Source organism: Micrasema longulum, unplaced genomic scaffold, assembly GCF_059751315.1.
Source record: "Micrasema longulum isolate JH-2025_06_02 unplaced genomic scaffold, ASM5975131v1 h1tg000742l, whole genome shotgun sequence".
NCBI lineage: Eukaryota > Metazoa > Arthropoda > Insecta > Trichoptera > Brachycentridae > Micrasema > Micrasema longulum.
Window position 1 is genome coordinate 7,063 of NW_028277936.1, and position 14,280 is coordinate 21,342.

Below are 14,280 nucleotides of genomic sequence, written 5' to 3' on the forward strand. Positions count from 1 at the left end.
TTGCCTGTTCCTGTCAAAATCTTTAAAAATTGTTTAACCCAATTCTCGTGTAATAAATAAATCCTTAATACAGAGTCTACAGAGTTTAATATTTTGGAAAAGCATATTAAGCTCTCAAGGATAAAATCTATTTTCAAAAAAGCGTTTTAGGACTGGAACTCAGGGGGGGGGGGGATTCGAGTGAGAAACTCCTTGATGGTTTCTCAAATATTTAAGTTATTTTATTTCAATTTTTTTTTTCATGTACTTCAAATGTTTTTTTATTGCATGTTCGTTTATATATGTTGATATGCCATGTATTTTTTAATGATGTATTTGTTCTGTATAGTATATATGGTGATATGTATTTAGTTAAAGTGTTATGCATATGTTATGTGTAACTTGGTGTTTAAATTTTATTTGTACAACTATCTAAAATAAATACATTAGGTACACATAAATTCGTCCCAATTCAAAACAGGACTTTGGTTTAATGAAGTTGAGATTTGTTTCTCAATAAATGTTACATAAATATACTGAAAATAAAATAAATAAAAATCAAATATTTTATCTGACAAACTTAAAATATATTTCATGTATTTTTTCGTTTATTATACCGACCGTTTTTTAAATAAATTAACTTCCTGCATTTTTAATTGGTGTGTTCTATGTATATCATATATAATATAAATATAAAAAGAGTGTTTTTGCACTAGAATATTCCATAGCCCCTGGACTGGTACCTGAAGCTTACGACTGATAATATTACCTTCATTCAACAAAAATGATCAGGATACACTTCGATTATACATACATACACGATACACATATGCACCATTAGGTGCGGAAAAGGAATGATGATGATGATGTTCAATATATAAGAATACAAGAACTTGATCATAATGAGTAATCGTTTATAGTACTAAAAACGCGTTTATTTCCATTCAGTACCTTCATATTTTAGTAAATTATTACTCCTAACATAATATACTAAAATAATGTATCGATTTTAAGTAGGATTTCGCTTTTTTCTTTCGAATTTGCTTAAATATTAATGAATCTTCGTTAAAAACATGAGTTAACTTTAACTATGTACACGATGTTGAAACCAGAACCATGCATGTTAACACCGAGTACCATATTTTGCCAAGCGATCGCGAACACCTTCGTTAAGTTAAATTCGTGCATGGTAGCCCCCCTACGTACTCTGTACCCATTTACAAGCAAAACATCACAAATTGTAATATTCATATAGGCCTTCACTTAAAACTTACCTAGAACACGTTTATACGAAAGTCAACAGTAATTTATGGTTCGTATTTCTAAAGCTTTTATGAGCTTTACGAATATATCTACCTTATTTTGTGCTCACAAATAGTTTCTACTAAGTTTTAAAAGCAACTTCTATGTACAGCTTTTGTATTGAATTTTTTTTTGAATGAGTACGGCATATTTAATGTGATAGGTACGACAATTATTGTAGTTCTAAATAAGCTTATTATATACAATTGTTTTTAAAATACAAATTCCATTCTTTCAGTTAAGTATTAAACTTCGATTTTAATCAAAAATCAAACTCTACCGCTGTTATTGTCCATTTTACTTTGAGTTCGGCAAATCGTATGGAAGGCGTATGTCGGATATTGCTATTATAACGGGTTGTGGTCCCGTGATTAGTGTCGTGGATTTCGAATCAAGAGGCCTGAGGTTCGAACCCCGCTCTGCCACAACTTGTTTCCCATTTTTCTAACGCGGTTATTTACGACTTGAAAATATAGTCCGAAAAGTGAAATATATCATAAGAACTCAAATGTTTCATTCTTCAAAAAAAATAATACGCGAATGGTAGCAAAAACTTTGTTCATTTACTTGTATTAAATTCATTTACAAAAATCCATTTCCGTTATGGATTGTATAAAAATCTTATAAAATCAGTTTCGATTGGAAAACGGCAGTTAGGTGAAATTAAATTCAAGTATGTAATACATCAACATTTTTTAATGATGCATAATTTAGTCATTGCGCCAAACGCTGGCTGCCGGCGCCGCTTTTCGTAAAGTGTCACTTTAACATTTAGTATAATAGTTTGATGGGACGATCAATCACCTTGATGGCGGACTCCGGTGCAGTCATAAACACCGTAATTATCTGCCTACCCCGCCCCATACAGGGGAGGACTTCCTGCATACTGCAGGTGGGTCTGCTTTGTTTGTATGTAGGACACGTCAATTGAACAAATAAAGGGAGCCTTGACATGAAGAAATTAATTACAACTATTGATTCTTTTAATTACGCCTTCCTGGCGTGACTGAAAAATGAGGTAGTATTTATTCGAGAATTTAAAATTGAAGATAAGTAATATTACTTTAGCAGATTAGATAGCTAATATTTATTGAGGAAATGTTATGTAATCTTATCCACTTGTTATTCTCTCTCTGTGTTCATACCTCTAAAATGGATTGGTTTGCAGCAAAGCTCTGCATCTCCTCTGCCACTCTTAGCCCTTTTTAGGTCTTCGTATGGCCCCAGCATATCTTCGAATCAATCCTCGAGGTGTTCTCGGAGGAGCGCCCCCTCTAGTGTGTCCCCTCAGACATCCCCTCTATTATCTCATGTATGAGACTCTCTTGACGCACTAGTCGTTAGCTGATCATAATATCTAAGTCTGGACGATTTATTATCTTACCTTGATACGTCATTAGAATCGTAAAAATCCGCTTCATTATATTTTTAACATTGATCCCGATTTGTGAAAATACCCTATTAGTGTATAAATAATACAGTTGTTAGGTGAAAATTAACGAAAGCATTTGTTAAGATATTTTTCAGTGTTTGTAATTCGTCCTTTTTATTTTTTTGTCAAGGAAATTTGCAACGCCGCGCCGTGGCGTGTCCTTAACATGTCAGTAAATGTTTTTCTTAAACGAAAAGTATACATCTAATAAGGTCGTACCGAAATAATTTTTAAATGGGTCATGAAAATGAAAAAAATATCACGTGTTTTTCCTTTTACAGTAAAATAACACAGTTCAGTGAAGGTCGGGGTAAATCCAAACACGTTTTAGCTCCGGAGTCTGCATCAATGCAACTTCTCTCAGTAACTACGTACCTAGTACCTACTGCCTGCATTCCGTCCATTCTCGTACTAGACTTGTTTATTTTAACTGTATATAAATTGCATATAATTCTTTTACAGTTGTTATTCGCGGACAAAGGCGTCCTTGAATCCTTAGGTAATATGCCATTCATAGAAGAATAAATGGGCTAGTGGGAAAGATGCTACACGATGCTCGATATGCCAATGTTATACACTATACAGGATGTTTTATTAATATTTATTATAATTTTTTTATTTTCATCGGATCTTTTAGAATGCTGGTTTCAAAACCGTTAAGCGTAGAGCGTGTCGATATTATTTTATTGCGTCAAAGAGACTTGCTATTCTATTGATATTTTTTTAATCCATTATTTTTTTAGCTTAGTTAGAATATAAGTTTTTTTCTCTTGTGTGGCTGTGATGTAACACGAGTCTACTTAGAATACTGGACCTGATATATCTCTCTTATTGTTTTAGTGGCGATGTTGTACTTTTTATAATCTTGAAATGGACATTTTCACATCGGGTTTAAAAAGCAACGTTTGCGTAAGTATGCAGGATTTTAATTTTAAAAATATTAATCCTTGCTACGCAAAGAATAATCATATGAATAAAAGTGATGTCAATAGAACTGTGACTTTGACTGTGTTTCAAGTGACTGTATAAGAAAGAGCACGGGAATAGAACTTATAACAGGGAAGACAGAGACGCTGTTCTGTGGCTGGTGTTTGTGTGAAAGAGATATCAGCTTCTAGATAGCACGATAGACAGGTACTTGTAGGTACAATGCATAAGACTAGGAAAACATAAGTCGATCGCGTTTCTCTCTTTCGTTCAATCGGTTGGTTATTGGCAGCGAGCGGTAGTGCACGCTAGTTAAAAATCACTTACGGATTCATTTTACAAAAGTAGCATATCATTTTTTTTTCATACTCTGTTGTTGATCATAATATTTTTTTAAAATTCATATTCTACTGTTGTTAATGATAATATTCTAATATTTTATTTTTATTTTATTTTATTTAATTTTACAATACGCCCAAGGGGCATTTACAAAAAATATACAGTTAAGTACAAACATAGTGCTAAAAAATTAAAAAGATAAACAATACATTTAGAAACAATAAGAAGCATACTGCCATGCAAAATAAAAAGTGAAACTTTACATAGTAAAAAAGAAAAAAATAATTTTATATGGATATAATAAAAGTAATTGAATTAAAAAGCAAATTGTAAGTAACTTGTAAAGAATTCAAACAAAAAAATAAATACATTTTCATATGCTTATAAGTATAAAAATAAATATACAGGTAACTACAAACAAGAAAGTAATAATTTTATAAATACACAACACATTAAAAGAAATAAAAAAAGATTTTATATACATGTAGAAACAATAAAAAGCAAACTGCAATGCAAAATAAAAAGCGAAACTTTGCATAAAAAAAATTATTAAAAATATGAAAATAAGAACAATGTTAAAATTAAAAAACAAATTGTAAATAACTTGTTAATATTGTTTTGGTAGTATATTGTATAATTTCAGTCCCCGACTTATTGGTCTCGATTATCCTTGTCTCGTTTTGGAATGTTGTATGTGATATTGTTCTGATATTCTTGTATTATGTCCATTTTTATTACAGTTTTTTTCAAATTTTAGTTTTTTGTCTACAATGATATCAGTGGCTAACTTATGAATAATTTTTAAAGATTCTAGTTGAAAAAGTTCATTATTACTTAATTATTTTGTTTTTTTAAGATAGCTTTAGATAAGGGAGGTCATATACTACCTTCAGTGTTTTATTTTGCTGTCATTGTTGTCGATTTATGACATTTTAGTTTCCTGTTCCCCATAGTTGTTGCATATTGTGATTGATTTGATTTGATTTTCTTGTTGTATTACTGTAGAATGTTTTATTATTTAAACTTTCTACTGAATATGCTGTATCATTTTTAGGTTAATTTTTTTAATTATAAATCTTGAAAAAAAATAAAATATTAAGCCAAATATGTTAGTATTATAAATGTTTGTAAAAAGCAGATTTGCCGTTTATGTTAATAAAATAAATAAAAAAATAAAATATAACATATTTTAGATTTGACATAGGCTTCATCCGTAAGTTTTTTTTCCGTTTTTGAAACAAAGTTTAAATAATAAATTTATTTATTATGAAACATAATATGGCACCTACGCAAAAAGTTTGCATGTTTTGTTTTCCTTAGATAGTGATGTGGAATGAATATTTATGTTTTAATTTCAAAATAATATGTCTGCTTCCACTTTCCATTATGTTGTATCTCAATTCAGCACACGAACACTGGGCTTCTGGGCTCAGGGAGTTTAGAATACGTTAGTGTTTAATGTGATATAGTTGCGGTGCATTTTGTAATCAATACATAAAAAAATAATAAGTACTTACTTGTAAAATGCGCTTAAAGCGATCTGTCACAAAAATGGCGCAAAAAAATGAAATTGTTGTTTTTTTATAAATTATCATTTTATCGTTAACCTAAATTTAATATTCTTATTAAAATAACAGAGTTTCCCATTTGCATCTTTAATATTTAGAATTTAAAGCTATTTTCTTTGTAAAATAAAGTAAAAACTAATTATTTGGAATTACGATATTTTTACTAAAAATGTTACTAAATTCGTTTTTAAGTGTTTGCAATACCTATGTTCGTTTTGATCGTAATAACGATGTGTAAGACTTATATGGCAGTTTCCTCTCATCATTCTATTGCATACTTTTCGAACTCCATAATTTATTATTTCTCTGCTTTATAAACAGACGAGCTGTAGTTTTAAATACAGAAATAATAACCAAACGTTAAAATAATAATAAACCAAAAATATTTATCTTAATTGTACTATTATCTTTACATTTAATGATATGAATACAAACTACAAACCATAAGGCCGTTATACAAGTGAATTAGGCATATACATTGCACATCCTTATCTACAACACAATTCTAACAACACACATCATAATTAATTTAATACCTAAGTATGTTTATTACACATTACTTTTAAATATGTGTGATGGTGTCGTTATAATTAGTATAGTAAATAATAATTCGACACGGACGTTAGAGGACTCAGGAAAAAGAATCGATACTTTTGATAAAATAATATATAGTTTATGGAGAAAAAGCGTATTCTAATTTATATTTGATGTTAATTTGTTAATTTTCTTATAAGAATATATTTTAACGCAGTGCATTATTATTTTAAATCCTGTAAGATGGGTTTTAGGAAGTTCAATTGAAAAATAATGTTTTATTTTATGATGAAAATCTCACCTATGTATTGTAATATGACGTGAAAAAGAACACTCCATTAAAATGGAATTAAGAAAAACTATCTATAATAAAGAAAATACCAGTTTGGTAATTCAAAATGTTTCATTTCGTAAGTTTTAACAAAAGGTTCGTTCGGATAGTTTTTTTGGTATATTAATTTTTTGCAGAAGGATTTTGGATTTCACTCTGACGGGATTAATATTAACACTAGATATTGTTTTCAAGATTTAAAAAGTATTTTTTTAATTTATTAAAACTGTTTTAATAAAATTAGATATTTCTTCAACAGAGATAAAGCTGCTGAGAATATGGAAGTTTAGACATTTACAGAGCTTTAGTTTAGGTCTAGACATGATCTGTTATTGAATGGGTGGAATAAAAGACTCCAGTCTAGCTACCGCTCCTTGGGTTGTGCTTGAGAGTGAAACTTGTGACACTTTACATATAATGTCTAAATCTGTAACTGTAAACATAATTTTTATTCTGATACGAATCGTAAGGGAATGTGGAAATCTATGCATTTATTGGACTTGTGACATGTCATTGGCTTGATTAAGTTTACAGAAAAACATTACATTTACATTGTGTAACATTCACAATTCAACCTATAAGACCTACGGGTAGTTGAAATTTATATTTACGAATGGCATTTTTCCATCATCATATGCTTGGTTTGAATACTACACACATTCCCTTGCGTGTTTGTTTACTTTAGTGAATTAAAATATGGAGAAAACTAGTTACATATTTTGTTTCACAAGGGTGGCATATTCTCAACAGCTATATCTCTGTTAAAGAAATGTCTAATTTCATTAAAATAGTTTGAAGAAATTTACGAAATGCTTAAAAAAAACCCATTTAAGAAGATTTGAAGCACATCCAAATTGACTGTTGGCAAGAAAACCCCATTACAATGATATTTTTTTAAATACATCTATACTAATATAAAGAAAATATTATGAATAGTGTGTTTTAAGAAAAATCCGTTTAATTTTTTTAATTTCCATTTAAGAAAACTTCCTTGAAAATTCCACTAAAAATCCCACTACGATTGTATGTTTACACTAACGCTATTTCTTCTAATTATACGTTACTACGTCCAAAAATTTAATTTATTTTTACTTAACAATATTTTGAGTTTGTCCAAATTTTTGTTGACAAGGACTGGATTCAACTCCCTGGGGAGCTGTTTATATTAACATATTACAACATGAGATGAAGAACATTAAAGAACATTTAAAACAGCTCCCCAGGGAGTTGAATCCAGTCGTTGTCTACAAAAATTTGGACAAACTAAAAATATTGTTAATAAATCCACCTAGTCCATGAAGAAGTATAGAAATTGAAAAAATAACATTTTCAGGCGTTGCCTAGTATGTAGGTGAAATAATTCAATTAGACGAATCTCACCCGCATAAATGAAGGTTTCAGCTCTTTAACTTCACAAACATCAACAGATGAAAGAATTGAAGGAATATAGATGTTCAAATATGGGCAGAATGGTGAATGTTTCACAGTGTGTAAAGTGGCCACTTATACCAGCTATTGACAGGTTATAAGCCCTGTAGATGCCTGGACTTGTATATTACCTTCTCTTAAATGTTCTTCATCTCTGTTGTAATATGTTAATACAAACAGCTCCCCAGGGAGTTGAAAATTTGGACAAACTCAAAATATTGTTGATTCTTATAAAATGTACGTATATTCTAAGAACCTAAGCTTCCCTTCTTATTGTTATTTTTTATATTCATTTTCTTTCCTGGGTCTTCTATTCTATTCTTATTTTTGACCTAGCTTTAATTGTCTTTAGTTGTGTTTTATTTCAATTGTGCCTGTATTTATTCTAAAGTAATATATTTACTATTGGTAATGGATTCAATATTTCCGTAAATAAATAAATAGTAAAAAAAAATACAAAAATAAACGAGAACATCAGAGATGAGGGTCTTAAGATCGATTACCGGAAGCACTGCGTGACCGGGTCAGAAATAACTTTAAACGGGAAACTTGCGAAATCGAAGATATAGTGCACTGGAGCAGATTCCGCAGAAGATTCAGGAGAGACAACATAAACAGAATGAGCAAAGATAGACTGGTGTCCATAGCAGCCAAAGAATTGCCTTCCGGACGGAGCCCATCTGGAAGACTTCGTAAGAGATGGGAGGATAGTTGGGTCTTATCGTCTTATCACGGGAGACTGAAACATCTAAGTAGAACAGATCGTCAGATCTGCAATAATACAAATATGAAGAAAATTTTTTTTTCACCAGTTGCAAAATAACCTGTTTGTATGTTCTGATGAATTAATGTTTATTTTTGCCTACTTGTATAAAATCCCAGGCAAATTAGACCAAAAAAAGATGATCGAGGGAAAAAAAGCCCGGAGTTTTGAAACTTGGCATTATTGTTTGTTGGTATTGTTTTCAATCTCAATACTTTTGGATTACTTTCTTTTAACACAAAGATGCTAAGGCTTCCAGATTACAGAGAGCTCTTTCGGGTAGCTTTATCGTTTGACAACGAGCAACTTTTCCGTGTATGAGGGGACCGCCAAGGAGATTTATGTCCTCGGATGCAGTGTGCGGTATGTGGTTGGCAAGCTGTCTCCCCCCCGCAACTGTCGTTTGCATTTTGTTCCATTCGCTCCATCTTGCCACGGTCCCCCAGTCGCCTTTAAGCGTTACCTCCGTCCGTTTGTGCGTCGGGAGACTTTACTGGGGTGTAATAGTCACACTATGGCATGTAGTGGTCTCAAGAAGGTATTGTGCTCAATTTTTGCTGCTAACTCTGTTGACAAAATGTTTACTAGACATTATTTACAATGCTGTAAGAGGACACTTGCTTTTTCTAACTGTTTTTGCCCAAAATTTTCTAAACAGCTTCGAAGTCTTGAATGAACTCAGGGCTGAACATGAAACATGCTGAACAACCCGAAACATGTCCAAAGAGAGTGGCCAACTAGCTTTACTCCAAGAAAAAATGAGAAATGACCTGAGCTCTTTGAAAACTGAAAAATATTTCACATGGTTTCTCTAATGAAACATTTTATTGCAGCAGAACGCTAAGGTGATTGGGATTCCCACCTTTGCAGTGTTGAGAAAATAATTCCTTATTTTCATGCCAGTGGGCACTTACAGTGTGCCAAGTGCACCCATTTATATCTGCAAGATATGAGAGCTCTTCATAGTAGCTGAACAAATGTGAAAAAGCTTTAAAACATCAGTTAACATTAATTTTGACGAATCCACGGGGGTGACAGTTCAACAAGAACAATTTCTTACAAACGAGAATAAAAAAAAGAAGATAATTCGTATGCTGTGTCAGAAAATGGCAACCGCAGGCTTTAAATAAGAAATAACTGATGGAGATACCGACACCAGCATTGTGCAACGTGGTATTAACAAATCATTAAATAACACTAATGCTACAGTTAGAGGAGAAAATATTTATTTTCTCGTTTTGCTGATTGCTTTGGCTTCAAAACGATTTTTTTTTGTCAAACCAGGGAGGGGGAAAGTTAGGAAGTTATTAAAACTTGAAAATATCTCAAAAAGTAATTTTTTATACATGCTTTTAGTAGGTGCGCCACCACCTCATCTTAACTTAGAAAAGGTAAAGCACTGATTGTTAAAAGCGGACCCCTCACCCTCGGGGACTTTTAGTATGTTATGCAAAAGATACCAAGAAACAATCATGCCAAGTTTCAAAACTCCGGACTATAAAGGCACTCATTCGTAGTTAGTATTTATCTTCAAAGAAAATTCCGTAACATTCTGGTACAAATATTTATACTGAGTATCGTTCGAGTATTGCGACGGTCCAAAGCATCTTTCATATTCTAATTTGGGATGCGCTCTCATGTAGGTAAATATGTATTACAGCAGGTATGTTTTAGGACCTTATATTGATTTATCTTTTTAAAGAAAAACAAAATAACTGTTGCCGATGTGTAAATTTTTTATAGGAAAAAATTAATTTTTGTGTAAAACTGCAAAATGTTTTAATGTGTACTTACTTACCGATAAGTATAATTTTTTTCAATGCATTTTAATCGGAAAAAACCAGCATTTAATTCACATTATCTCAATTATTAGATAATTTATTGAATATAAAATATAAAAATAAAAAAAAACATTTTGCATGCATTCAAAACAGCTGGACGTATATTTACGTAAATAAAAGTAAAACAATTTTAATTTTTTTAAAAAAAATACAATTTATGCTTTGGTCTCTCTGAAGATGTTTTCTTCATTTTTAAAAAATATCTCAACGGAATGGAATCTAAAAATAAACAATTAATAAAGGGTTGATAGTGGCTGTTAGATGGCCAACTCATGCTCTTATTTGAATTACAATTATGTATTTTTAGTTTTTAGATTTTTTATTGATTTAATTTTTGAAGATTCTCATTACTTTTTACTCTGTTTTTACAACCTATGTTTTTTTAAATATGTTTGTTTTCCCGATGCATGTATATATTTTTTTACTACATGTTTTGTCATGTTTTTTACTATGTTTTTTTTCTTTTTACTTCGCATCTTACTATATTATTTAGAAATATGTTTTTTACTATGTATTTTGTTTTAAGTACGGATTTTATTGGGTTTTTAATATGTTTTTACGGTGTTTTTTACTATGTATTTTATTTTTACTACGTATTTTACTGGGTTTTTTAAAAATGTTTTTTTCTATGTTTTTACTCCATTTTTACTATGTTTTTCACTACATTTTTACCTTTATCATATATTTTTTTGATTAGCCTAGAACGGGATAAATAACCTTAGTTAGATGGTCAAAGCGACTCTGTATACAGTATATATTAATTTGAGTTGACTTACTATGTGGTATTTAAAAAAATAATCGATATTAGGTCCAATTATTACCTTATATTGATTATGGAAATGATGATATCTATGTTTATTACCGAATTTAAAAAAACGCATTTGATTTATAAAAAAATTAAATTTGTAAGAGCGCATTTTTATTAATATAATGTTTTTATTATTTTCAGATCTATAAAGGATTGGATATAGTAAGTGCCAAAGCTACTCCCGAAGAAAGGTCTATGGTTCCTCATCATTGTCTCGATATACTGCAGCCACATCAGACCTATACTGTTCTGGATTTTCGTAATAAAGCTGTTTCTATCGTATCCTTTTAAACAATAATAAAATATTGTTAAACAATTTTGTAGATATTTAACGATAAAAATTCACATCTGATAATTTCGTATATTAGTTTCAATTTGGCTTACGTTCAACTTTTTTATTGATCATCGCGCACATTCGCCTAAACGGGCATCTTCATTTCATTTTTTATAGTTTTTATCAGAACCATCCAAACCACTAGAGTTTTTTTAATTGACCTCAAATAAATTAAGAAAATAAATTTACATTCTCTCTCATTATATTACCTTTAATCAGGTTTCGAAAACATCATGATAATTATTAAAATATAAAAAAAAAATTCCGATATGAATACAAAATCTCTTTTCAATATCAACCATTATAATACTACCAGGCGACGAGGAATATTCCTTAACATCTGTGACCAATGCCTCCCAAACATAAACCCAAAGCAAATCAGTATGTCTATAAAATAATGACACCTACCAAATCATATTATATCAGCAATGAATATCATTATAAATATCGTCAAACCCTACTTTTAATATTTTAATTGGTAGGAAAAAACTCTATTGTGTTCTTTATAAATTGTGAATTTTCCACTCATGCGATAATCAAGATTGTGTATTTTTTACTTTACATTAAATCTACTGGAAAAAAAGAAACAAGTTCCTTTCAATGGTACAAAGCTGAATGTTATACCGTGTAAAGGATCTGTCTAAATTTCCATATTTCCTTCTTGAAAAACGTTTTTTTTTTATTCATAAATTTCAAAAAAGTACAAGTTTTTGTAAAATTCCAAACATAACTACTCTTACACATCTAGTAAATGTTATCACTGTAACTCTCCAAAAAAAGATACTAACTCTCGTGCTTGAAGAGTGACTTACACTGTTTTAGTTGTTTATTTATAAGAGTTTATATAATTTTAAATACGAGTACACGAAAAGAAAAATAAAAACATAGGATATATAATTAAAAACATAAAACAATAATACATTCATACTAATTAAAATTTAATGTTGTTTTTACACGTGTTCAAAAAAATTCTTTAGATTAACTTTAAATTTATTTATTGACATATTATTTTTAATAGTTTTTAGTTCATTAGGAAGATTATTATATTTTTTTACACCTTTGAAGACAAAGCTATTTTGACCATGACTTGTGTGGAATTGAGGAATTTTAATATTATGTTGGTATCTGAGTGACTTATTCATTTCAAATTCTTTTATTTTTTCTTTTTTATAAATTTGTGTAGTATAATTTATTTTACAAGAGTCTCTACTGTATGAACCTTTTATATTTTATATAGACTTTCCGTATTGAATGTTGAGGGTTTCTTTAAAATTACTTTAATAATTAATCTTTGTACCATTTTAAGAGAGTTTAATATATTGGCATATGCACCACCCCATCCTACAATACCATATTGTAACCAAGATTGTACAATTGAGTAATAAGCTATTTTTAAATGGTTGATTTTTAAAATATTCCTTAATCTAATAAATATGGATATACATTTTCAATTCGTTTAACTAGTTCACTGATATGGTCTTTCCATTTTAAGTTTTGGTCTATGTATACACCAAGATATTTAATTTTATCTATTATATTTCTCCTTCTTTCTTGAGATATCTATTTATCTAGTTTACCTGCAACTTTTTTCTTAACTCACGTTTAAGATCGATGATTTAGTATCCCGCGAGAAGATTCCCATAGTTGTGGGTGGCACCAACTACTACATAGAATCGATTCTCTGGAAGGTGCTCGTCGAGGACATGCCATCCTCCGAGCCAACTAAACTGACCCATGAGCGAGACCTGGAAAAAGCTGCGTACAAAAAGATAAAACTTGACAGTCCGAACACGTCCGAAGAAACAGAAGAAACAACAGGTTCGGGAGAAAGGGGTGACACACCGTCAGACGGTAAACCATGCGCTAGTTCTAGTGTAGTGGAAGATTACAGTGATGAAAGCAAATTGGATTCGGAGTACTTGTTCAAAAAACTTAAGGAAGTGGATCCGGAGATGGCCAGCCGGCTGCATCCCAATGACAGAAGAAAAATTCTAAGGTAAGCAATTCAAAAATAATTTTCGTATTGATATTTTGCTTCCCAAAATAAATCGTCAGTACACAATATGGCTCTCTAAATGCAAAGAATACCTGTTCTGCGGATAACGTCTTTATTTATTTACGGACAATGTCAACACGAGCAGATTGTACAATCATTTTTTAGTCAGAACTCATATAAAAGCTTAGTCACTATATACAATACAAAATTAATATAATATTAAAAAAAATAAAAAAATTAAACTAATTAGAAGTAACAAGCTTACTGTTTTGTTATCCGTTAAAAATATACTAGTTTTTGCTGAAATGAAACTGGCTATCTTATGTATACCGTACATCAAATGCCAAATTACGAATTTTTATGTTATCATTACTATTGTTATTATGAATAACTTATACAGCGCCATTTTCGTAATATAATACCTCAAGGGCGCTTTACATAGTGATTTTATTGATAAATAAATTTTATTGAAGCTTTTAAATTTGTAATTGAATTAAATCAATGTGTTTTGTTATCACATGCTTGTTTGTTTATTTGTGTTGTTTAAATTCATTATTTGAAATTTGCGAAAATAAAGAATTAGAAGAAAGAAGAATGGCCGATTTTGGCCGGTTAAATGCATTACGATCCGTTACCTTCTGTGCCGCTGCCGTATTTGACATGACAGTTGTTTTATCACATTGTTATTTAATCAAATC

General features: G+C 30.4%; 1 protein-coding gene across 1 annotated transcript; it reads left to right on the plus strand.

Annotated features, from left to right (window-relative positions):
- Positions 1 to 11,393: 11,393 nt before the first annotated feature.
- On the plus strand, positions 11,394 to 13,819 carry LOC148279251 (tRNA dimethylallyltransferase-like; the record flags this gene model as incomplete). The annotated part of the gene is made up of 2 exons (XM_088230236.1): positions 11,394 to 11,531; positions 13,194 to 13,819. Coding segments are annotated over 2 exons (531 nt in total), but the record flags the coding sequence as incomplete, so codon positions are not given.
- Between the last annotated feature and the right edge of the window lie 461 nt (positions 13,820 to 14,280).